The sequence below is a fragment of the Rana temporaria genome, chromosome 3 (genome assembly GCF_905171775.1).
Source record: "Rana temporaria chromosome 3, aRanTem1.1, whole genome shotgun sequence".
In the NCBI taxonomy this organism is placed as follows: domain Eukaryota; kingdom Metazoa; phylum Chordata; class Amphibia; order Anura; family Ranidae; genus Rana; species Rana temporaria.
The window spans coordinates 136,439,210-136,467,125 of record NC_053491.1 but is presented as its reverse complement, the minus strand read 5'-3'; the positions used below and the strand labels follow the sequence as shown (position 1 = coordinate 136,467,125).

General features: G+C 40.8%; 1 protein-coding gene across 6 annotated transcripts in view; it reads right to left on the bottom strand.

Moving 5' to 3' along the window:
- The window catches only part of MAGI2 (membrane associated guanylate kinase, WW and PDZ domain containing 2), a 979,417-nt gene that overhangs the window by 751,469 nt on the left and 200,032 nt on the right, over nucleotides 1-27,916 (bottom strand). For all 6 annotated transcript variants that reach the window (XM_040343459.1, XM_040343461.1, XM_040343462.1 and 3 more), the window contains exon 2: nucleotides 9,108-9,224. In XM_040343459.1, the coding sequence (XP_040199393.1) occupies nucleotides 9,108-9,224 (117 nt within the window). The remainder of the gene's footprint in view (nucleotides 1-9,107; nucleotides 9,225-27,916) is intronic.

The window sequence follows — 27,916 nt, the reverse complement described above, 5'->3', positions numbered from 1 at the left end:
GGAGGATGATTGACGGCCGGCCCTGGCACGTCACTCTCCCCGAAGACAGCCGGAGTAGGTCTCGGCTCTTCACGGCGCCTGCGCACAGGCTATGCGCAGGCGCCGTGAAGAGCCAAGCCTATTTCGGCTATTTCCGGAGAAGCGTGATGCGCCAGAGCCGGCCGTCAATCATCTTCCGTCTTCATAGGCACGCCCATTCCCTGAGGGGAGTCGGTATCTTCGATGTACGAGTACACGGTGAGTACGGGGATAAAAAAATCGGGACAGGCATACTGTAGCTCGCACTACAATGCCTGATTTTATGGTAGAAGAAAAAAAAAAATTTTTTTGGGGTTTATAGGGTGAACCCCCGCTTTAAGCTGTAAAAAAGGCTAAATAAAGTGGCTGTAAAAACGTCCATGGAAATGAAGCCTTACAGATAAACCGGTAATCTATATTTCTACCTTTTTTTTTTCATAAGTGATAAAACAACTTAGCTGCAGACTTAGAATATAAAAAAGAAAATGATTAAAATATGGCTATATATTATAAGTTAAAAGAGCTCACTCATTAAATTGAATGAATGTAATTTAAAACATAAAACAGACTGAAATACTTTCCTTAAGCCATCAAATATTTCAGCATTCCAAGTTTAACGTTAACATAATGTTATAAATTCACTTAGGCATAATGGCATTTAAGTTCATTTAAAAAAAATTGCATGATTTTTGTAATGTTTTACTGAGAATTCGGAAAATAGGGAGGATACATTCTAGTTACATTATAAAAGAAGACAGCCCAATCTATACCCAAAGCAGAATCTAAAAAAAAAAACATGAATATCTTTGTTTATTAGAAATGCATCAATCATTACTAAAGATGATTGAGCAATAAAACGTATTATAGAGAAAGAATTCCATAAATTATTGTTTAACTTAATAAAGTATACTTAACTTAAACTCTACATCAGCAAAATAAAGATTTTATTTTTTTGTATGTTGCCTGGTTTGTATTTCTGACTTGGAAACAAAGTAATATTGTGCTATTATTTTAAATATGTATATTTGTCACTAGTATCAATAAGAAAAAGTTACGGCCTTAAAACCTTGAGCCTATTGCAGGTTAATGCAATGATCTATTGTAAAAAAAAAACAATTGATAATCCATATACAGTATACACATATAAAAAATTGCTGGCTGAAATGAGTGTGAAACACTTTCCCAGGCTTTTAGTGGAACCATTCTCACCAGGACAGGAAGTGAGGGAAAAGCACTCCAATGGGGCTACAAAAACATTTAGTTTCTCCCACTAAATAATAAAGTTTGGTTGGCTGGAGTTCCATTTTAATCAATAAGACAGCCCAAAAAGCAATCAATGTTCATTTTACTTTATTCAGACGAGTGAAAAAAATATCTCTAGTGGGCTGAGCTCCATTATTTTAGCACCATCATACTAACCATAGGTGGTACTTTCATACTGCATTTCTTTTGTCAGTAATTATGCCTTGAGCCCAAAATACAAACCCTCACTATCTGCATAAAAAAATAGTATTATGGTTATTATTCAAATGTAATATTTATGTTATGTGCAGAGAGTTAGTAGCAAAATAGGCACATTGTTTGCTATGGAAAGTTAGAGCATGTTCCAGATTTGGGGGGGGGGGGGGGTGTATAATAATAAGGGGGCGCTAATAGTAGGTGATAAATAAATTCCAAATTCTAGCTTGAAACAATATATTAACTATAAGGTCAACAATATAATAGTGATTTAAAGTGCAAGTGCTTATATAATGACAACATCAAAAAATAGGTGCAAACACGTCCAAAAAATGCAGCAATGGTCACTAAATCATAAGCATTGGTAAGTCCATGCATCAAATGGTTGACTTGAGAGTAGACACCATCACCACGGAACATATATCAAACTGGCGACACCCGGTGAAAGGTAGAGGTAAGTGCCTACTTACCAGACCACCATGACCCTTTGTATGAAAAAAGGATCAGGTGGAGCTTTAGTACAGTTGGTGGCCTAAGGTCTGTACTGGTACCTGGATGGGACTGCCAGGAATGGACTCCAACAGAAGAAATTACCATGAATACAATGAAGAAAAGAGGGCCATAGTGAAGTTCTGCGATTTATTGTAAAACAGATTAAAAACAAAAGCCAAATGGCGTACTTGTGCAAGTGCCCAGACCTTCGTGTCATTTAGTGACCATTGCTGCATTTTTTGGACCTGTTGATTTTTGGATGTTGTCATTATATAAGCACTTGCACTTTAAATCACTATTATATTGTTGACCTTATAGTTAATATATTGTTTCAAGCTAGAATTTGGAATTTATTTATCACCTACTATTAGTGCCCCCTTATTATTATACACCCCCCCCCCCCACATTGCTAAAGTTGTTTTCACACCACTTTAGGGGAGCAGCTTCTTTAATATATTTATATTTGTATTACCATAGCGCAGAGTGCTCTATTTTTTCATGTTCCAGATTTTACAGCAAGGGTAATGTGAGTAAGTTTTAATTTTTCCTGCATGGAATCATCCATCTGACAATTTAAAAGGTTCTAAAGGAAACAAAAAAGGAGAAACGGAGGGCACACCGACCTAGTGTGATACTGATTGGTGGATTTTATTAAATAAATAAAAACAAATCATAATACTCACAAAGGGAGTGTTAAAAACAGGCCTTGAATCACAATGCAGCAAAGAACCAACACCATCGGCATAACACGATATTGTTTCGATCCGTGACCGTGGCTAGGGCTGACGCGTTTCAGGGGAGAACCCCTTTCCTCAGAGCTAAAAGGTCTGCAGTGCTTCCTCACCAAGGGACTTGTCTCAATAAATACTAGCTTTCAGTAAGTGGTAAAGATGCCCCTCCCATGAAGTAGGAGGTGCATGGCCGGACACCCACCCACATGTCTATCACCTTTTCCTTATTCCTCTCTCCATGTCTATATCAAGCCATTCGTAGTATGAATACACAGTCCAAAATGCACTATACCTAGCAATGTATACAAAGATGTACATACAAATAACTACCACAATAAGGCATCAATATATATACACACATACACACCACAATATGGAAAGCCTTTTCAGTCAGAGCACTCAGCAGATTGCTGCCTCCAAGTATATGGTTACAACAGATCAAATCAATAAAGTGCCAAAGTGTAATGAGGCCTCTCATAATCACACTTCCAATAAGGGGCTGTGTAGTTGCTCATATGTGCCACACAAGCCCCACTTGCAGTGCTGTGCCTACCTTCCTTGGACGAGGAGGCTGCTGGAACGCACGCCCAACGTGGAGGAAGTTGTTTGCGCTCCAGCCGAGTCTACGTTCCACTGCGCATGCGCGTGACGTCATCGACGCCGCGCGCGGCGCATATACAGTGACAATGCGCTCCAGCTTGTAGAACCAGCAGGCTGGAGCGTCTCCTTCCCTGCTAGATGGCACGTTCCCAAAAGGGAGAGTTAAACCGTTGCCATCTAGTGGTGAAAAATGAATATTGCCACTCAGTGTCGCCTCTATATAGCAGGACATCATCACTGAATGACAAAACACCACAGGGAAGGAAAAATGGAGGGGAGAGGAGGAAATTTTAGGGGGAAGTAAATTACATGGAGCGAGCCATCAACCTTGTGCAGGTGTAAAATTATTACTATTATTATTACACACCCATTGCATAAAAGACACATTTTTTTTTTTTTTTTTTAAATATTTTAAATATTTATAAAAAAATATTTATAATATATGTTTAACTCTCCCTTTTGGGAACGTGCCATCTAGCAGGGAAGGAGACGCTCCAGCCTGCTGGTTCTACAAGCTGGAGCGCATTGTCACTGTATATGCGCCGCGCGCGGCATCGATGACGTCACGCGCATGCGCAGTGGAACGTAGACTCGGCTGGAGCGCAAACAACTTCCTCCACGTTGGGCGTGCGTTCCAGCAGCCTCCTCGTCCAAGGAAGGTAGGCACAGCACTGCAAGTGGGGCTTGTGTGGCACATATGAGCAACTACACAGCCCCTTATTGGAAGTGTGATTATGAGAGGCCTCATTACACTTTGGCACTTTATTGATTTGATCTGTTGTAACCATATACTTGGAGGCAGCAATCTGCTGAGTGCTCTGACTGAAAAGGCTTTCCATATTGTGGTGTGTATGTGTGTATATATATTGATGCCTTATTGTGGTAGTTATTTGTATGTACATCTTTGTATACATTGCTAGGTATAGTGCATTTTGGACTGTGTATTCATACTACGAATGGCTTGATATAGACATGGAGAGAGGAATAAGGAAAAGGTGATAGACATGTGGGTGGGTGTCCGGCCATGCACCTCCTACTTCATGGGAGGGGCGTCTTTACCACTTACTGAAAGCTAGTATTTATTGAGACAAGTCCCTTGGTGAGGAAGCACTGCAGACCTTTTAGCTCTGAGGAAAGGGGTTCTCCCCTGAAACGCGTCAGCCCTAGCCACGGTCACGGATCGAAACAATATCGTGTTATGCCGATGGTGTTGGTTCTTTGCTGCATTGTGATTCAAGGCCTGTTTTTAACACTCCCTTTGTGAGTATTATGATTTGTTTTTATTTATTTAATAAAATCCACCAATCAGTATCACACTAGGTCGGTGCGCCCTCCGTTTCTCCTTTTTTGTTTCCTTTAGTTTTATGAATTCCAACGATTCAGAGGAGGGCTGCAAGACTTTGGAAGATACCTTTTAATTGAGTTGCTATTGAGTTTCACCTTTTCTTCAAACATCTTTCCAAAAAATACCTGAGCGCAGGAGATTTGTCTTTGTATTAATTTAAAGGGTTCTTCCATAGTCAGGTATGGAGATTCAGATGTTTACGTATTCTTAACAAATGGTAAATAAGCTATGAAACAAGTCCTTACTGACTTCTGTAGCTGCAGGCACTGTGGAGCAATTTATCTTCAAAGGTCAAATAAGAGCAGAATAGTCCTTCCAGTCTGGTCTCTGTATTTTGATATCTCTTCCCTCTTCCTGTGCACCTAATGTGTGTACTTAAGAAATTAGAAAGCTGGCAGGTAGCTACATCGCTGCTAGCAGGGGAAAGCAAAACATGCTACTAAGAGAGAATTAAAGTGTTTGAATAAGGACTAAAAGTATTATACACTGCACAACTCTTGTTTCAAAGCTTATTTACTGGCTGTTAAGAATATACAATTTTTTTAAGTGTTCATAGCCTGGCCACAGTACTTTAAACCAAAAATTCATAAACAATTTGTGTTAAGTTGTCTGTCAGTGTTTTTACCCAGTTTGTAATTAAGCATTTATCCAGGTTTTCTTTCTGGTGGCTACATGTTTTCAGGGATATTGCAGATTTATTTTTTATTGCTCAGAAACATATTAAATTATGGGAGAAACAGGTCTATTTATGCAGATAAAAAGCCATTTAATTTTTTTTTTGGTGTAGTCAAATGAATAAATTTGATCTAACCCTCTACATTTTCTCACTCATCACATTAACCCAACAAACTCATCTTCTACTCCTTTATGCTGAAAGGTATTTTTAAATGTATTTTACATTATCATATTGCATGCAAGCCAGGTAGACCTGATGTTCATAACGTGTTTAAAAGATTTGTCACTTCTTAGTGACATATCATTTTTTTTAAAGACGGTTCTATAATCTAGTCTTTGATGGTAAGAACCTGAAGATCAATAACCTTGCATGCAGTATTAAAATTGCACCTTCCCCTTGACGTGATCTTTCTTGTCCCAAATATATTCCCCCCAAAAAATGTATATATCTGGCCAGAGCTTTTTTTCTCGGGAAATAGGTGCAGGAACTCAACCACGACCCCGTTCAGATTTCAAAAACGGTAGAAGGGTCTTAAAGGGGCATCAAATACCAGGATTGCATTACAGAGTGCAGAGTTCAGGGGGTTACACACAGAGTGCAGAGCTGTCGCTTGTAAACACAGAAACCCAACTTCTGTGTTTACAAGTGATTGTGATGAGCAGGCACCAAAGGGTCTGAGCCAGAGGTGGTGGAACTGAGTTCCCCCAAGTTCCCCCTGAAAAAAAGCCCTGTATCTGGCGGTACCTGGAAGTCAAGGCCTTTTTACAGCAGTAAAAATAGAGTTAGATTTTTCAATAAGTCCAGCAAGTCCCTCAGAAGTAAAACTTGTCTTTTGCATTCCCAACATTTTAGAGAGAGATATTTAAAATAAATGCTGATGTTTTATAATGTTAGGTACTACCAGGGAAGCAGTTAAACTGTGCCTAAAGCCTAGTACACATGGATCAAAATGTGAGGTGACATTGGCCCATTCAATAGTAACCGGCCAACATTTGGCCCATGTGTATGGCAGCCGGTATGACAGAAGCTAGCCGTTTGTTTGGCTTCTGTCGGACGTGCATGCTGGAAAACCAGCGGCTGAGCAATATCCGATCAGCACTATCAGCCAATGGTTGAGAGCACTGACTGGAGTGTTCCGGAGGGGGACTACGACGACATCTCCCTGTTAGAACACAACAGCTCGGCAGGGGAGATCAATGTACTAACATTGGATTGTTAGTAATGTGACTCCGACCAGAGCAGTCAGTTTTTGTTTGTTCAACCCACTGGGTTGATTGAAAAAACCTGATAGTGTGTACTGGGCTTAAGTGCATCTGTGCATACCCTGGTGCGACTATGGATAGAAACGTTTAAACTCAATTATCCTCCATTAGGCCAAAGCCAAAAATCATTTTACACTTCTTTTCAGTTCTTGAAGTATGGAAAGAGTACAGACTGAAGGCAGATGCATTGGAACATATACATTTTCACAAATCAGTTACATACAGTATTTGCATATAGTAAAGTTAATACAAAATATATATATATATATATATATATATATATATATATATACTTGCAAAGTAGGTAAGGCTAGAAAAATAATTGTTCATCCTGTCTAACTTATGTGTGTGTGTGGCTCAGTGCCAAAAATACTTAGTAGGTCCAGAACAGTTTGAGCTTCAAAAAATAATGTGAACATTGCTAAAATATATATATAAAAAATGGTGTGCTCCTTGAAAAGCCTTCTAGGGGGTTTTATAATAAATGCAGTTGCAAAATGTTCAAACTAAAAAAAAAAACATATTGTATGCTGACTGTAGTTGGCAGTGGCTATTGTAGATGTGCTTTTTTCAAAGTAATTCAATGACAACTGAATATGGTGCCTCATAGTCACAAATATACACAAATAATACAGGTTTCTTTTAAAGCAGGGACATAAATCAATACTGAGGGGAGAATGACAGACAACTGACACAGCCTGTGAAATGAACATTCTTACCCATGCTCCTTGATTTCATTTTTAGTCACTATGAGGATATGCAACTTATTTTTTCAATAGACTACACTAGTCTACTGATAACATAGAACATAAATATTACATATTATATATACTATACTAAAGCGGACTAAAAGAGGACATGCATTTTTTTATTCCTAACATCATGTCTATATATTCTTTATATATCAAGATTTTATTATTACAAATATTACTTTTAGGAGTAGGCTAAAAGAAAAAACAGCCTCTATGGTCAAGCCCCATACGGGCGAAGGCCATTATGGGGGATTCCGCTATGGGTGGAGAACCAAGATGAAGCCAATTCTCATTATCTTAGCTTTACAGTCTGGTGATTCTGTGCGCAGCCAAGCGCCATTTTCCCCAAACTCTATAACATTTAGGAGAATACATAAAAAAAATCATATTTATCTACCAGGGACAAAGATTCTGCTTATTGTTCAAAGCGGTCAGAATAACAAAATACAGGTTGGTTCTAGAAATGTAAATCTTTAAACCTCCAGACTCATCTGTAGACATATGAAAAGTTCACACTGAAAATTATTTAAAGTATTACTAAACCCAGCACACTACATTTACTATATCTGGTCTCCCACAGTGCACAGTACATGGAAATGTAATAATTTTCTTAAATATAAACTAGACATTCTATGCCACACAAATGCCCTCCTCTGTCAGAGGGAAGTTTGAATCATAGTGTCCGGTTCCTTATTAGTTTATATTTACGATTTCATTCATATAGATGTTTAACTAATGGGTATAAAAAAATGATACAACTGCATATAAATAGCCAATAAATTATGACATGGCATCACTGGGCTGTGATAAGACACTAAAGTCACTGACCTGTTTTCAAATGAATGTGAAATGCAGTTTCTTTAGTAAAAGTGGTTGTAAACCCTTTACAACCACTTTTGCCTACAGGTAAGCCTCTAATAAGGCATACCTGTAGCTACCATGAGATATTCACTACTGTATATACGCATGTCCCAACGTCATCGGCACATGCTCACTGAAGAGACGGCTCGTACATGCTGTTTCTTCAGCTAGTGTGGCATTACCGGCAGCTCTTGCGCACATGCGCAGGAGTGACTCCTTCATGATTACGGCCAATCACAGTGCCGGAGCCTGTGATAATCGACAGTAACTCAGAGAGAAATGTCGCCGGCCAAAGCGGTGTGGCGGGACCGCTGCAGGGCTTCGATCTAAGGTAAGTATATCATAATGAGCTTCAATGCTATGCATTCAAGCTCATTATGCCTTTATCTTGCAGGGTTTTTTTTTTTTTTTGTCCCCGTGGGTTTACAACCACTTTAATATGTGATGAAAGCTGCCATCTCATTGCTTGCACAGTTCTTCTGGGAAACCAAAGAGGGTGGCAGATATACAGGTGTATAGATGTATGTGGAGATTAACAGCTGCATTGTTGAACAGGGCTTAACATTTGATTGATGCATTTTATTCCTGTCTTGCTTTGCAGGAGATCAGTTTAAAAGAGTACAATTTTTCCATAAAAGGACTTTTGTCTACTAGCCCTATGCGTTTTTTTTTACAGTTTCTAAATGAGATCAAATAAATCTCAATTTAGTTCTTTTCTCTTTGCATTTTTAAGCAATATGAATGACCCACAAGTCCTTTACCTACTTTATATTTGATGTCTGCTACAAATCATGCCACCATGGCAAATGAGATTTTAAACAGATACTTAGCTTAATTATATTTTGGTAATATTGCTGAGAAAAACACACGCTAACACATTCAGTAACATTGTACAAGAAGCACAGTACTCACATGGCACTGTTCGGAGGTAGAGGTTGTCTCGTATGATTTGCTGCAGTTCATGATCTACTGAACCTTTCTGGAAACGTAAATTGAGGTAGCGGCGAAGGTCTTTGTCAACAATGCCTCCTGAAAATTGAGTACAGCAATAATCAAGACAACAGCACTAGAAGAAATGACTGTATTATAGCATTGAACATTCTTAAAAATAAAGGAGGAAAATGTGTACAGCTATTAGTTTGTAAAAAAAATACTGTTGTGAGTAAATAAAGCAACATGAGTATGCATACAGTATCTCTGTATAATATACTTACATTGACATCAACTGTAGAGCTAAATTCACAAGGATTTTTCACTTTTACAATGTTATTTCCCACCTCAAATCAGAATGAATGACCAATACGCATACTTGAGGCATGGCAGTGTCATTATCCAAGCAAATTTTATATGTGCAGCTTCTTATTGGCACAGATCAGTGTTTTAAAAACGTTGACCCCCCCATGAATGAATTAAACAGGGAGGGGGGAAAAGGAAAGGGAAAAGAGGGGGAGGAAGAAGGGTAATACAAGACACACAAGGAAAGCACTCACATTAGCCACATCCGTAAATGATTAGAAGAAAGAAAAAACCCAATCCAAAGAATGAGTAAAGGTCGGACTTTGAGGCAAGCGGAAGTATATAAAAATATATTGTTTATTACAAAAATAGAATAGAAAAAATATACTTTTACACAATAACAATGTTATATTAAAGAATAAATAAATATAATCAAAATAAAACCATCTGGATTAGAAAGTCATGGGTGGTAAATGAATCCTATGAAGTCGCCTACGTGTTTCGCCGTGGGGCTTCTTCAGGACGAGACAAACAGGATTTTTTGATAATAATTAAATATTGTTTCAAAATCTGATGCATCACGGTAGGTGCATCCATCCAAGACACTCCGATCATATGGGGAGTATGCAAAATTATTGTGAAATTATTTAAATGTCACATTTAATGGTACCAAAAATGGTCATCAATAATCCAAGCTTTGTGCATCTATGGTAGTGGTTCTATGATGTAAAAGATTGGACAATCAGATCCAGAACCAAAGAGAAATATATGGAAGGGGTATATACAATTGAAACAAAACCCCTGTTCTGAATAGTCCTATAAGGGACTTAAAACTGGGGCAAGTAGTCGCTCAGACGTAAACATACATAAAAGTATCCAAAGTTAAATTTTGGCTGGTAGCATGTCCTGATCAGTAGAGATCGTCTAATCAGGTGCTTAATTGTAAAGCAGCGTGCGTGTGTGCCCCAGGGTCACAGTCTATGCTGTACTACTTGCCCCAGTTTTAAGTCCCTTATAGGACTATTCAGAACAGGGGTTTTGTTTCAATTGTATATACCCCTTCCATGTATTTCTCTTTGGTTCTGGATCTGATTGTCCAATCTTTTACATCATAGAACCACTACCATAGATGCGCAAAGCTTGGATTATTGATGACCATTTTTGGTACAATTAAATGTGACATTTAAATAATTTCACAATAATTGTGCATACTCCCCATATGATCGGAGTGTCTTGGATGGATGCACCTACCGTGATGCATCAGATTTTGAAACAATGTTTAATTATTATCAAAATATAAATTATATTATATCATATTATATCATATTATATATATTTATATAAATCCTGTTGGTCTCATCCTGAAGAAGCCCCACGGCGAAACACGTAGGCGACTTCCTAGGATTCATTTCCCACCCATGACCACCCATGACCAGATGGTTTTATTTTGATTATATTTATTTATTCTTTAATATACCATTGTTATTGTGTAAAAGTATATTTTTTATATTGTTCTATTTTTGTAATAAACAATATATTTTTATATACTTCCGCTTGCCTCAAAGTCCGACCTTTACTCATTCTTTGGATTGGGTTTTTTCTTTATTCCCTCCATGAAGGAGTCAGGATATTTGAATTCCTGAACATGTTACATGACATCCCCCCACAGACTTTTTAAGATACTCATAATTGATACCTACTGACTTACTTTTGCATTTCACTCCCTAGAAACCGATTTGCAAGAACAATCCTGGAGCTAGGTATCAACATTGCAGATGAAGACTAGGAAAACATTTGGTCCTGTTGATACCTCAGCCACCATACAAAACCTTCATGAAATACACCTGGTCAAACTTGGAAACACCCAAACATTTCATTCTCTGAACTTTTCTCCCTCCTTACAATTAACCTTTTGGGACTGCTAGGTTAGAAGCTTCCTACCCCATACTTTGACTGTAGCCTTATGTTAGAACTTTCCTGCCTCTTCAATCAAATGGTCTTATTATCACTAACATCTACTAATCCTACCTATTCCTCTTACATTACCCTCTGGTCAAAACTACATATTAGAAAGTGCATCTTCTGACACAGTGTCCATCTTCCATACTTCATTCTCAGTCACCAAGTAATTATCATATGGAAAGTAGCAAAGGACGGATGGACGGCCACACACCAAAGAACTCTTGAGTTGTCTTTATTGAAGGAACATGAGCAAATACCGCAAATACACAGCAGAAATCAAAAACAGCCGACGCGTTTCACACTTAGTGCTTATTCATGGCCTGATAAGTAACCAAGTAATTATCATAGAGGATAATCTCCATCCCACATTCCTACCCCCTAGATGCCTGCTAGACCCTTCAACGCACACACATGTCTCCATCCTGTAAAATTGTTATTTTAGTTATTTTTAGCCTTATGGCCATGTGTTCAACTTATCATTGTTTATGCCTCCCGTATTTGACACAATTCCCTCACGAAAATCTGTTTGCAATTGGGTTTTTCTGATTCTTGAAATAAGTGAGCAACAGTGAAAGGTCTGTGGTATATTTTTTCACGCAGCTTTCACCCATGTTTCACATATTTCCCTAATTGGATTCATGAGAAATATGTGATCTTGTGTGAAAATGTTATATATATATATATATATATATATATATATATATATATATATAACATTTTCACACAAGATCACATATTTCTCATGAGATATTATATATATATATATATATATATATATATATATATATATATATATATATATATATATATATATATATATATATATATATATATATATATATATATATATATATATATATAATATGTGTATTTTTTTATTTGTTTTACCTTTTTAGTTTACTTAAAAAATAATTTTAACCACTTCAGCCCCAGAAGGATTTGCCCCCTTAATGACCAGGCCATTTTTTTGTGATATGGCACTGCATCGCTTTAACTGACAATTGCACGTTCGTTTGGCACTGTACCCAAACTAAATTTACGTCCTTTACCCACAAATTTAGCTTTCTTTTGGTGGTAAAAAAAAAAAAAGCTAGATTTCTTTTTTTTACTTTCTGGTATAATACATATGCCCAAAAAATATAAAATTACAAATGTATTTATCAGTTTAGATCAATATATATTCTTCTACATATTTTTGTTTAAAACAAAAATTGCAATAGGTGTATATTGATTGGTTTGCACAATAGTTATCATGTCTACAAACTACGGGATAGGTTTGGGGACTTTTAATTTTTTTTTATTGTCTTTACTGGTAATGGTGGCAATCCTGACCAATCCTTCGAGAGTTTTCTTAGATTTCTGCTCTTTTAATTTTGCACACTTTAACCATTGACTATCCATAAAAGTATATATGGGCTATACAGGCAGTCCCCACGTAATGAACATCCAAGTTACTAACGACTCCTACCTACGAACGGAGGTGGTGTGATGTCACTGCTGGCCGCTTGCGCTCCACACTAGTCCCGGATACAGCCGGGCAGCCACCTTGCAGCGCCAGACACATCCCACACTGCAGTATTGCATGGCCACAAGTAACACAAATAACACAACTGCACGCCCAGAAGCACCTGGAACATCCCACATCATTGTACAGGCTGGAGTTACACTTAAAAATGTACTGTTCCAACATACAAACAAATTTGACTTGAGAACAAACCTACAGTCCTTGAGAACAAACCTACAGTCCTTATCCTTAGACCGTATTTGTGCAGCTGTCTTACAAGCGCACTTTTTTGGAAAAATACACTTTTTTAAATAAAAAATTAAGATAACAGTAATGGTAGGCCAATTTTTTTTAGATTGTGAAAGATAATGTTACGCCGAGTAAATTGATACCCAACATGTCACGCTCCAAAATTTACTTTTACCCTTAAATATCTCCATATACGAGGTTTAAAAATGTCTACAGGTTACCAGTTTTGAGTTACAGAGGAGGTATAGGGCTAGAATTATTGCTCTCTCTCTAAAGATCGTGAGGATACCTCACATATGTGGTTAGAATATGCGGGCGCTACTCGCATTTGTGTTTTCTTCTGCACGTGAGCTCGACAGGACGGGGAGCTTTCAATTTTTTTTATTTTTTTTATCTCATTTCTTTTACATAAAAAAAAGTATTTCAACACTGTCTTTTTAAACTAAAATTGGGGTCACTTTTTTTCCTATTACAAGGGATCTAAACATCCCTTGTAATAGAAAAAAAGCATGACAGGACTTCTTAGATATGAAATCTGGGATATCTCATATTTACACAAAAATAAAATAAAACAAAAAGTCACAAAAAAAATAATAATAATTCTGCTTTAACAGCCTCCCATGCTATGTAGCTGAGTGAGGGCCATCTTCCCCTAAGTCGGTAGCTAGGCATCCACGGGAAAGAAGGCAATCGTCTCCACTGCTACCAGCGGGTCCAGTAAGTGGTGGAGTGACCGGATCACAGTGGGAGGGGGGTGGGCACCTCTCCTGCCACCGATAAAAGTGATCTTGCGGCAAATCTGCTGCAGAGACCACTTTTATCTTAAAGAGAAACGCACAGCATTCCTGAAAATACCAGGGATTATGGAAGCTAGCTGCTGCCATAACCCCGGTATTTAGTGTCAAAGTACCAATGTACGGCTACGTCGTTTTTAGTGAAGTGATTAATTACTACTATATAAATATCAAACACCCTTCAGAGACTCTGCTATGGCTCTGTGTTCTATTAAGAGTAACAGAAGGATAATCATGGCAACATTTCTCGGAAAAAGATACTGTATGTAGCTGGTAAAAATTAAGATAAAAGGCCAGGCTAGTAAGGACGTCTTTTTTTTGGTTAATTTATTACCTGACCTTAGGACCATGCCAGGCAAGAGATTATTGAGAGAACAATAAAACCACCCACCTGCTTCCATGATGATGCCCCCTCGCTGGCTGGACAAGTGATAGAGAAATCCTGTTGCTGGTGAGTTTTTGCTAGTGATGGGGTTGCCCATCTGACATGGGCCTTAGGCATGTATTGCCTATTTGGCTACACAGAATGCCATGCTCAGCTGGCATTAAGCCAGGTGCTCATTATGCATTATGAAATACCATGCCATCTCATTGCCTCTAATAGCAAAATCACTGAATGACATTCTATCCCATAGCTGCTGATAGAGCATTTATTGCAGGAATCAGTCATACTCTGTTACACACAGTACAGCTCACCCCCCCCCCCCCCCCCCATTGGAGTAGTGCTTACTCTTCATGTATGATGGCTATGAAGGGAGTGAAGCTATTCCTACAGATGCACTCTTAACTGTTTACCCAGCATTTAACTCCCTTCCTCCTATCGTGTTACCAGTGGGTGAGATTATTCATTTTTTCTCTCTGTCTATGTATTTGCTTACACAACAGAGCACTTCCATACTGTGAAATTAAATAAGACCCTAAAGCAGTAAGGGACAGAGAGAGGAGTGAGGTTTATAGGCCTCTATCACTCACTTTGATTACATCATGTGTTACAGTATGGGGGGGGGGGGGGTCTTGCTTTAAAGTAGCTAAATTAGTTACTTATAAAAAACACCATATTGTGGGCCACAAATTCTGTTCAAATCATGCAGTGCAGCAATACCATGTGTGCTGCTGTGTCGGGATGCTGAAAAACAGGGAGAATTGGTAACATTCCAGGATGTGACAGTATTGTCTCAAAAAGCCCAAATATGTCTTTCCTGTTAACAGAGATTTATTAGGATTTGAAGGTTTTCTTTTTCCCGTTGAACAAGGGATCTGTTTGTTCTTGACACATGTAATTTAAACATGAGTCATACAGTTGTATTCAAAATTATTCAACCCCCACTGAAATTGATTGTTTTGCTAAGTTTGACATTGATTTTGATCATCCTGTCATCCTGCTTACAATTAAATCAAAGAGGCACGTGTAGGTCAGACAAATATAACATAACATTTATAATGAAATAACCACAAATGTCTTTTCTGTGCTCACATCATTATCAGTTTTATTCAACCCCCAGTTGACATTCAATCTTAGTACTTAGTACAACATCCTTTTACAGTTATAACAGCTTTTAAACTTGAAGCATAGCTTGACACAAGTGTCTTGCAGCGATCTACGGGTATCTTCGCCCATTCGTCATGGGCAAAAGCCTTCAGTTCAGTCACATTCTTAGGCTTGCGCACTGCAACTGCTTTCTTTAAGTCCCACCAGAGGTTCTCAATCGGATTTAAGTCTGGTGACTGCGATGGCCACTCCAAAATGTTCCAGCCTTTAATCTGCAACCATGCTCTAGTGGACTTGGAGGTATGCTTGGGATCATTGTCCTGTTGAAAGGTCCAACGTCTCCCAAGCCTCAGGTTTGTGACGGACTGCATCACATTGTTATCCACTATCTCCTGGTACTGAAGAGAATTCATGGTACCTTGCACACGCTGAAGCTTCCCTGTACCTGCTGAAGCAAAACAGCCCCAAAGCATGATTGACCCCCCGCCATGCTTCACAGTAGGCAAGGTGTTCTTTTCATCATAGGCCTTGTTCTTCCTCCTCCAAACATAGCGTTGATCCATGGGTCCAAACACTTCTAATTTTGTTTCATCAGTCCACAGAACACAATCCCATAACTTCTGTGGTTTGTCCACATGATTTTTGCATACTTCAGTCGACTCTTCTTATTCTTTGGAGACAGCAAGGGGGTGCGCCTGGGTGTTCTGGCATGGAGGCCTTCATTACGCAGTGTGCGCCGTATTGTCTGAGCAGAAACTTCAGTACCCACATCTGACAAATCTTTTGTCAGTTCCTCAGCAGTCACAAGGGGACTTTTCTCCACTCTACGCTTCAGGTAGCGCTCAGCAGTCAAAGTCAGCATCTTCTTTCTGCCACAACCAGGTAGCGTTTCAACAGTGCCCTTTGGCTTGAATTTGCGAATGATGCTTCCTATGGTGTCTCTTGGTATGTTTAACATCTTTGCAATCTTCTTATAGCCATTGCCCTTCCTGTGAAGAGTAATCACCTCTTCTCTTGTCTTCCCGGACCATTCTCTTGACTTCACCATGTTTGTAACCACACCAGTAAATGTCTAGAAGGAGCTGAGTATCACAGTCATTTTAAAGCTGCCTGATTGGTGCTTATTAGGCTTTATTGCTGCTCCCTGACATCCACAGGTGTTTTCAATACCTGATTGAAAACACTTCAATGAACCTCTGTTCTTCAGAGTGGTAGTCTTTAAGGGGTTGAATAATTGTGTAAATGAAGAATTCACAAAATAAACATTTACTACTGTATTACAAAACCAATTGATGTCATTTTAGTTGCATATGGTTCTTTAAGAAGTCCTTGTAGGATTTCATTCTGAATACAATTACAAATGTACACTAAATTCCCTAAAACCCTTTACAGCATTGGGGGTTGAATAATTTTGAACACAACTGTAAATAAATCAGGCTAATGTGCAGTCACTCCTTCAAACATTTCTATAGGGATGCACCAATATCAGTTTTTTAAGACTACTTTTTCTCAAGTACTCGCCGATACCAATTACGGATACCTATTTTTAGTGTTGTGTGACAGTTTTTTTTAAAATAATGAAAAATGATAATAATTATGAAGAATTGTATATCCAAAGACATTATGAAACATGAGATCGTTCACACATAGGAGCTGACAGGCAGGGAGGGAGGAGAGACTTTGGGATGGTAAACTGATTAGCAGCCATGATTATTTTATTAGCAGCCATGATTATTTTATTAATTATTTATGGCATAGTGCAAGTACAAAAAAGTACAAGAAAAGTCATTTAAACTCAACAAAGAAATATTAAATCAATCAGGATGAATGCGATTGTTATTCTCAACTTATCTACATTTTAATGAGTAGATATTACTGCTTCACTTAATATTGTCATTCTAATGAAGACCAATTAAGAAAGAAGTTAGAGAACAGCCATTGATAAATACCATTACCAACATAAAGATAGCAGACATCCGTCAAAATGTACTAACAGAGTACAGCTGTTGGCACACCAATAGCCTAATGTTTCTTGCACACATACTGTGTGATGTGAATAAAATGGTTCCTATTACTCAGTAATATGTTAAGTATTGACTTTTACCTTAAATGCATTTCATGTGTAATGAAAGTACCCAAACAATAAATTTTATGGTCTGAAATGCAGCCAATGACCATGTGCTGGATGATCCAGAAGTGCAGACGCAGCATTCCTCTTTATGCTTCCATTACTAAGCCATGCATTAAAGATGAAGGAATCTCACATAAAAAATGCAGCACTTGACATAGTGTAATATACGCAGGCACATAACTGTCTGAGTGATAAAATACATTTGAGTATTAGGACCACTAATTTTTAATTTGTGTTTTTTCTTGCCAGAACATTAATTTAAATGTGTTCCCATCTTGCTTAGAGGTAATGTATCAGATGTTATAGTTCTACAAAATGACATTCTTTTCCACTGAATACAGAATTAATGTAATACACTATTTACAATTGTAAACAACTGCTGAGACATATGATCGAAATGCTTAGTTGGTTACACACTAAGTCGGTTCACACAGCAGCGGCACGACTTCGGGGGCGACTCTGCAAGTCGTCCTGAGGACAACTTCAGAGGCAATTTGCAAAACGACTTCTGTACAGAAGGCAATGCAGGTCGCCCCGAGCCGCCCCCGAAGTCGTACAGGAACCTTTTTCTAAGTCGGAGCGACTTGCGTCGCTCCTATTAGAACGGTTCCATTGCATTGAATGGGATGCGACACGTCAGGCGGCTGAGCCGCCTGTCGTGTCGCTCCAGTGTGAACCGGGTCTAAGCATCAGCTCACAATTAAGTTTTCTTGCTAGTTTATTTTTCTAGTTATTCTAGAGACTTTTTTTTTTTCCACAAATGCTGGATGCAAAGCTCCATCCACTTTATCACCCTGTACCATTCTTCCTTTCCAGCCTCTAACCCTGTACTGCTCCTTTTCTTCCGCTCTTGCTTTTTCCCTCTACTGTATCTTTCCTCTTTCCATTATATACCCATTGTCTCTGCTTGCCTTCCACCTCCCATCTTTATTGTGCTTCCCCTACCCCTTTCAGTGTTGTACCAAAAAAGTACCTTTATATAAAAGATAAAATCTGTCACTTCCTGGTTGCACAATAACATCAGCATGAAGCTCTGTGGAGCTCTGGTGCTGATGTCACTGAACAAAGGGCGGGGCTGTATGCTAATGTCACCACGCAAAGGGTAGAGCTACGTTCTGACATCATCTCTCAAAGGGCGGGGCTACATGCTGATGTCACCATGCAACCAGGAAGCAATGGAGCTTTTATTTTTTATGCTGGTTGGACTGTATATTATGGGGAATTGCATATGTGTACATGTAAGTGCAATATTCTTTTACTAAAGTGGCAATTAAGATTTACACTATTTGGAGCCTATTTCTTTTCTTGGAGCATTCATGGCAGTGTAGATGCGGATTTAATTAATATACTGCTGAATCCTTTTTTCATCGAGTGGAATTACCCTTGAGGCTGGAAGTACTGTAGAAGAAATGGTCTTTTGGAGTAGATTTCACAAATGTACTTTTTGCCATCTCTCTTTAGCGGGTCAAAACCAGCTGGTAGCGTACATCTATCCTTGGTGGGGTGGTCCTCATGTGGTTCTGGTGTTGGAATATTTGAGTCTTTATAGTGGATTTGATTTATACTATTCATGGTGTACTCACTTTTCTTCTTATGTATACTGTAACTCACCAGTGTGACATATATTTATTTTCCTCATATATTTCTTTTATGATTTTGTATATTTTCTTAGCGCAACAGATATACTTTATTATTGATTTTACCGTGAAGAATATCCCATGGTAGCTGTTGCAGCTTTTAAGCACGTTTCTGTTTTGATATATACACTAAAGCGCGGTATATAGGTCTTTTTTATGCCTTTCTCTACTTGCCTAGTGCATGGAGGCAAGGCCTCTCACCGGTCACAAAGAGAATAAATTCCAATCCTATTCACTTCATTGTGTTAACACATTGGGGGTTATTTACTAAAGGCAAATCCACCTTGCACTGAAAGTGCACTTGGAAGTGCAGTCACTGTAGATCCAAGGGGGACATGCAAGGAAAATAAAAAACAACATTTTACCTTGCATATGATCGGATGATAAAATCAGCAGAGCTTCCCCTCATTTCAGATCTACCCCTCAGATTTACAGCGACTGCACTTTCAGTGCAATTTCAAGTGTAGTTTGCACTTGTAGTGCAAAGTGGATTTGCCTTTCGTAAATAACCCCCATTGTGTTTACAGTGTTATTGTATTGTACCTCTGTAATTGAATTGTTGCTGTTAATATAGTATAAGCTGTCTAACTATTATTTATTTTGAGGGGTTATTAATGCCTATATGAAACCTAAACATCTTCTGTGGATTTGTTGGTGTACTGGGTTCAGTAACAAGGCAGGTCATCATTGAAAATGGTTTAAGAGACTGACATTTACAGCAGTTTCTGCAGGGAAGTAGTACTACACAACTACACGTAATTTTGCTATACTGTTTGCTGAATGGTACATTATGCAGTAATTGTAGTGATTATAGTAAATTATTTTTTTAAATATACCTTAGTTGCTCCCTGTTCTGTATGGGCACATTACAAAGAATAGTATTTCTACATGCAAGCACTTCCTTAGTACTTGAACACTGACAGCAAAATGTGACAATATACTATACTTAAGTGCAGTTGTTTGTATGTCAGCAGTACAAACATGCAAAAGCTTTTTCTACAGGAAAGTAGAAAATGACAGAAGGAACCAGTCAAACTACTTGACATCCATCCAAGTTTCTCCTAGCAACAGTTTTTTTACTGCTTTGTCAAATAAAATAACTTTGTACATGGCTGTACTGGCAGCAGTTTAAATCAAACTCATCTAATATAAAACTCTCCCTATCCTTATGGTCTCCCCTATTCAGAGCTCATCAATTTATGACATTACCTAAAATTAGTTTATGCTCTGAGGACAATTGCAGTAACACTATAAAGGACTCTAAGGAGGATGCACAGAACTCTTGGGATCCATAAAGAAAAATCATTCAGTGCTTAGATATGGAAGGATGTTTTGCTTTGCAAACACTGTTAATATTGGACTTAAAGAAGAAAAAATCCATGCCAAAGAGCCAGCCTAGTCTTGCATCCTTTTTTGTTGCCCTCTAAAATAATTGTATTCTTATGCTTTAGTAAGCCTTAATTTAGTTTCCTTTGAAAATGCTAAAACAATGCGAAGGCTACCATGGTATGCCATCACCTCCATCATTAGACCAGTAGTTTATCCCTGAAAGTAGTAGTAGTTTATCCTCTTAGATCCCTTTCACACAGTAGGCTTTTTTGAGGGCGCTTTAGAACTACAAATAGTGCCTGTAAAGCACCTGAACAATGCCTAATTTGCAGTGCTTTCACACTGGGGCGCTGCGCTGGCAGGATGTTAAAAAAAAGTCCTGCAAGCAGCATCTTTGGGGTGGTGGAGGAGTGGTGTGTAAACCGCTTCTCCACCGCTCCTGCCCATTGAAATAAAGCGGCCCACTAGCGGCTGAAAAGTGCCGCTAAAACGACAGTAAAGCGCTGCTAAAACTAGTGGCACTGTACCGCAAACACAGCCACGGGTGCAATGTGAAAGGGCTTTTAAAGTCTCCAGCAAAATGCAACTTGCAAAAGTAGAAGTCCCAGTGTGTTCTACTACAGAAAAAAAATAGCTTGTGTGAAGGTGGAATAAAATTAGCTTTAGGAAGTGATGTACCAAACTGAAAAGTAAGGCAAGGTAATTCTTAGTTCATTTCAAACATCCAGGATAAAAATAAAAAGGTGTATTTGTCACATGATTTTGTGTTTGAAGTGAATATAAGCTCAAAATCATTCTATTTAAAAGCTAAAAAAAAGTTGGATAAAGTTGGGTTGGGCTATAAAAATGCTCCCCCTACATAGGAATGACCACTGCTAACATCTCCTGGAATTAAAATATTTTCTGGCCAGGAAGTTGATCCAGTGGCATTAATGCTAAATTCCTGGCCTGGAACAAGTTTGAGGTTCAAGGGTTTTGATGTCCACTGATGTTACTTGTTGCATTCTTGATCTGGTTCTTTGGCCCGCAAGGTTAGAGGACCAGGATTGTTTCCAGGTAAAAAAATATTTTCAGAAGAAGCTCACAGGGGCAACACACATACCTCTATTACCACAGCTTTAATAGCAGCTGTTATTAAATGTGCTTGTTCTTATACATTCAATACAACACAATTCTATATGTATTTGGTTTAATGTTAAACCTTTGTATCATTTTACTGCCAGTGTGAAAACAACCCCTGAAGTATTTATACTTACTATTTAAACAAATAAAATGATCAAAAATGAAAATCTATATAAAATGGCTCTAAAAAAAAGATGAAGTGAAGAAGTATGAAGGCTATCTTTGCTTATCTACTCTCCTGAAAGTATTAGATCCCGTACACACGACCGGTTTTCTCGGCAGAATTCAGCAAGAAACTCGATGGGAGACTTATTCTGCCGAGAAAACCGGTCATGTGTACACTTTTCGCCGAGAAACCCGTTGGGAAACTCGCCGAGCCAAAAAGAGAGCATGTTCTCTATTTCCTCGTTGGGCAATGGGAACATTTGGCTCGGCAAGTTTTCTGACAGCCGAACAAGGAACTCGACGAGCAAAATGATGTGTTTTGCCCGTCGAGTTTCTCGGTCCTGTGTACGGGGCCTGAGTTACTTTGCTGTCAAGCATATCCAGTGACTTCACTAGGTCATGGGACCAAAAGAAATATGAAGCTTAGAAGCTTCAACTTTACTCTGCCTTGCTTATTTCTGGCCAGTGTCTAAGAAATAAGGGGATTTTTAATACAGCTTACCTGTAAAATCCTTTTCTTGGAGTACATCACGGGACACAGAGCGGCATATTCATTACTATGTGGGTTATATGGAGTACCTTCAGGTGATGGACACTGGCAATCTTAAACAGGAAGTCCCCTCCCTATATAACCCCCTCCCATAGGAGGAGTACATCAGTTTTGTAGCATGCAGTATGCCTCCCAAAATGGTCCCCATAAGAGGGGTGGGAGCTCTGTGTCCCGTGATGTACTCCAAGAAAAGGATTTTACAGGTAAGCTGTATTAAAAATCCCCTTTTCTTTTCCGTACATCACGGGACACAGAGCGGCATATTCATTACTATGTGGGATGTCCGAAAGCAATGCTTCCAATGAGGGGAGGGAGACATCTCAGCCAGGAGATTTAATTCAGAAAGTATTCTTTAAATCATAATAAATCCAAATTAAATCCAACAAAAAATAATTATTCTGATTAATTCAATTAATTCATTAATTAACCAAGGGTGCCCCGAATCTCGAGGATCTCAAATCGCAGCCTGCAGCACTGCCTGTCCAAAGGCTGCATCGGCCCTTCTTCTCACGTCCAATTGGTAAAATTTTGTGAACGTGTGGACCGATGACCAGGTTGCCGCTTTGCAAACCTGAGCCATAGAGATCTGGTGGTGTGCTGCCCAGGAGGCGCTCATGGCCCTAGTAGAATGGTCCTTAACTGATAAAGGAGGGGGCAACCCCTTCAAGCCGTAGGCCTGACCGATTAACTGCCTAATCCATCTAGAGATATTAGCTTTAGCTGCCGCCTGACCTCTCTTGGGCCCTTCCGGCAGAATGAACAATGTATCCGTCTTTCGAATCTCTTCTGTAGCCTTGAGATAGGCCTTCATGGCCCTGACAATATCCAAGGTGTGCAGCAACCCTTCCTTTCTAGAAGTGGGCTTTGGAAAAAAGGATGGTAGGACCAAATCCTGGTTCAAGTGAAAACTGGACACCACCTTAGGCAGAAAAGACTGATGTGGACGGAGAACCACCCTGTCTTTATGCAGAATGAGGTATGGTTCTTTACAAGACAAGGCTGCCAGCTCTGAAACTCTTCTAGCGGAAGCCATAGCGACCAAAAATACCAACTTCCGAGTCAGTAATACCAACGGAACCTCTGCCAGAGGCTCAAATGGATGCTTTTGCAGCGCTGACAACACAAGATTCAAATCCCACGGACAAACCGGAGACTTGATGGGGGGATTAATGCGTAAGACCCCCTGTAAAAAGGTTTTAACCAAAGAGTGCGTGGCTAACGGCCTCTGAAACCATACTGATAAGGCAGAAATCTGTCCCTTAATAGTACTTAAGGCCAAGCCCTTATCTACCCCTATCTGGAGGAAACGCAATACCCTGTCAACGGTGTATTTGCGTGGAAGCCATCTCTGGGACTCACACCAGCTTACGTAGGCCCTCCAGACCCTGTAATAAATTACTCTGGAGACTGGTTTTCTAGCCTTAATCAGAGTAGAAATAACTTGGCTAGATAGGCCCCTACACCTGAGGATCAGGGATTCAGCCGCCAAGCCGTCAAATTTAGATGCCGTAAGGCAGGGTGGAGTATCGGGCCTTGAGAGAGTAGGTCTGGCCGAAGTGGAAGGGTCCATGGTTCTCCCACTGACATTCTCACGATTAGTGAGTACCACGACCTCCGGGGCCATGCTGGGGCTATCAGAATGACTGGTCTGTTCTCCACCCTGATCCTGCGCAGCAGGCGGGGCAGCATCTGTAACGGGGGGAAGGCGTACAGCAGACTGAACGGATGCCAAGGACAAACCAACGCATCGGTTCCACAGGCCAGAGGGTCCCTTGATCGGGATATGAACTTGCGCAGTTTCCTGTTGAACCTTGACGCCATGATGTCCACATCCGGAGATCCCCATCTCTGGCAGATCTCCTGAAAGACTAGGGGATGGAGGGACCACTCCCCTGACACCAGCTGCTGGCGACTTAAGAAGTCCGCCTGTAAATTGTCCACCCCTGGGATAAAAATCGCCGAGATGCATGGTACATGCGACTCTGCCCACAGGAAAATTAAGCTCACTTCCCTTTGGGCGGCTCGACTTTTCGTGCCCCCTTGGTGATTTATATATGCCACCGCCGTGGCATTGTCGGACTGCACTCTCACTGGAAACCCCTGAAGTCTGGACGTCCAGGCTTTTAAGGCTAAGCGTGCCGCCCTGATCTCCAGGACATTGATTGGCAGCCCTCTTTCCGTCTCTGCCCAAACCCCCTGCTGGACTTGCCCATCCAAGACCACTCCCCAGCCCTTCAGGCTGGCATCTGTGGTTACCAACTTCCAGATGATGGGACTGAATGATTTTCCCTTTAGGAGGTTCTGAGGCTTTAGCCACCAGTAGAGACTTTGCCGGACCCTTGATGGAAGGATCAACGGAAGATCCAGGAGTTGTGGATCTTTGTTCCATGCTGACAGGATGGTTGTCTGCAGGATTCGAGTGTGTGCCTGAGCGTATGGCACCGCCTCGAAGGTGGCCACCATTTTTCCCAGTAATCTCATGCACAATCGGATAGTTGGCTCCCTTTTGCTTAGCACCATCTGGATCAATTTTTTGATCCCTTTGAACTTCTCTAAAGGGAGAAACACTCTTTGCTGCTCCGTGTCTAGCAGCATGCCGAGGTATTCCAATCGTTTTGTGGGCTGTAAAGCCGACTTTTCTTGGTTTAGAACCCAACCGAATACCTCGAGGCACTGAACTGAAAGGGCTACCGCTCGACCCAGGCCCGAAGCAGAGTGATCTATGATCAGGAGGTCGTCCAAATAGGCCAGGATCAAGATTCCCTGGGTCCTCAGATTGGCTAAGATGGGGGCCAGGACCTTCGTAAACACACGGGGGGCTGTAGCCAACCCGAAAGGGAGAGCCACAAACTGATAGTGGCGCCCTGCGATTGCAAAGCGTAGGAATTTTTGATGCCCCTGAAAAATTGGAACATGAAGATACGCGTCTCTTATGTCTATCGAGGCCAAAAAATCATTCTGCTGCAAGGCTGCGGCGGCAGACCGTATGGATTCCATCCGAAAGGACCGAATCCTCAGGTAAGAGTTTAGAATCTTTAGATCCAGGATGGGCCTTACATCGCCGTTGGGTTTTGGCACGATAAACAGATTGGAGTAAAAGCCTAGCTTGTGCTCCTGAACTGGTACCTCTACGATTACCCCTTGGTTTAGAAGACGATCCAAGACTGTTAGCAAGGCAGCCTTCCTTTCCGGATCGCTTGGAATTCTTGATTCCTGAAAATGCGGAGGGGGAAACTCCCGAAATTCTATTTTGTAGCCAGCCGCCACCAAGGAAAGAACCCATTTGTCGGGGATCTTGGCTTCCCAAACCTTTGCAAAGAATCGAAGCCTGCCCCCCACCCGATTGAGTGGGGGCGCCCCTTCATAAAGCTGACTTTGGAGCAGGTTTAACTGGCATGCGGGCCCATGGTCGCTTGCCACCCGCGGCCTGTCCCTGCGACTTATTACCAAAGTTTGACCGTGCGGGAGGCCGTCGATACTGCCTGGGGGCCGAGGGCCCTGGGGCTGGGGATTGCTGCCGCTTAAACGCCGGACCTCGAAATCTCTTTTTGACCGGTAAAAGAGTACTCTTGCCACTTGATATTGTCTGTATGTACTTATCCAGATCTTCCCCAAAAAGCCTTCCTCCGTGGAAGGGAAAACCCGCCAACAGCTTTTTACACGGAGTCTCTGCCGACCAATTCTTTAGCCACAGGAGCCTTCGCATATGTACCAAGAATAGCGACAGACGGGAAGCTTGTTGGATGGAGTCCTTTATGGCATCCACCGCGAAACACAGAGCCCTGGGGAGGTCGGCCAGATCCTGTGCTTGCTGAGCCGGGAGCTCTCTTAACATCTGCTTAGTCTGGTCTTTTAACGCCTGACAAACGCCAATTGCAGCCACGGCCGGTTGCACAACTGCCCCTGCTGTAGAAAAGGATGCTTTCAAAAGGGTTTCCAACCGCTTATCAACCGGATCCTTGAACATCTGTATGTTCTCTACTGGGCAAGTTAAAGATTTGTTCACGCAGGAGACCGCCGCATCCACAGCGGGAAGCACCCATTTCTTTGAAAAACTTTCCTCCATGGGGTACAAAACAGAAAACCTTTTAGGAGGCACAAAAATTTTATCGGGCCGGGCCCAATCTTGAAAGATCAGGTCTTCCAACAGAGGGTGAACCGGAAACACTGCGTTACTTAATGGTGCTTTTAAGGAGCCCAAAGAAGACACGGCAGGAATCTGAGGCCCTGGCGAGGGCAGCTTAAAAGCTGAGCGGACCATGTCCGTTAAAGACTGTACCCACAGATTCTCTGCTTGAGAAACCGAAAAAGGTTCCTCAATAGTGGACTCCTCAATGTCTGAACCTTCTAGGATCTGCTCCGTTTGATCCTCCTGGGATTCTAACTCCTCTGGGGAGAGAATCTCAGCATCAGAGGACAGCAACTTAGGGGACGGAGATCTAATCCGCTTTTTGCCTGCAAGAGAATTAGTAAGCAAAGTTGTCAGTCTCTGTTCTAACCCCTGCAGGGAGACAGATAACATATCCTGCGTGACAAAAACTGGGTCGGGCAGAATGGGGCCAGCCACAGCACCCACCACACCTAATGGCTCCTCAAAGGCGGCATCTTCTAGCTTTTTAGGAGAGGACAGAACCGGCATAGTCTGATTAAGATCCTCAGAGCTAGAGGGGGAACCCTTCTGTTTCTTTGCATTTTTAGCACCTTTAGTCCCCGAACCTTTAGGGCCCATGATACAATACCGAGGCACTCCGCTACTAACAAATGACTGTTGTAGCAAGGAGAACAAGAATAAATAGCTTAAGGCAGGAAACCTTATAAGCCAATGGGAAGGTAGTGCACACCTTTCCCCTGAAAGAAAACTTTTTTTTTTTTTTTTCGTTTTGTCTTTGTTTTCCTTTTTTCTTTTTTTTCTTTTTTTTGTGCCTTTTTTTTTTTTTTAAATATTTAAATTTTTGCACTTTAAAGGGACTGTGTGACTGCCAGACTGCTGCCAAAAGACCTTTGGCTTAATAGAGAAAATCAGGGGAACAACTCCTATCTTCTCCCTTTAGTCAGTGAGGAGCTTAGCTCCAGACCTAAACAGGTCTCTTTTACCGCCACTAGGTGTCACCCTGCTCCGCTCTGTGTCCTGCTCTGTGTCCCTCCAGTCAGCCGACGAATCCCACACTGACCGGAGGACAGAGCTGCTCAAGATAACAGCGAGGGGGGAACGCCCCTCTCTCCCCGCCGACGTCGCGACGCTCCCCGCCCCCTCCGCGCGCATCTATATCATGCACGTGCACGTTTTCGCGCGCGCGCGTCCCAGAGGGGAAGCCATGAGGAGAGGAGCAGCACGCCGGCGGCGCCAGAGGACCCAGAGCTGCAGGGGAAGAAACGCACCTAAATACAGGTAAGTCCCTGGCCTTAAAGCCGAGAGATAACGGGGGGTGGGCTTGCCCTGCTTGTCCTAGAACCAGGCAAAGAGCCTCTACCCCCCAAAAACCATGCGGGACAGCCAACCAGCAACACAGTCCGTGGGGGTGGGGGGGTATACTAGTAAATGGGAGGTGACCA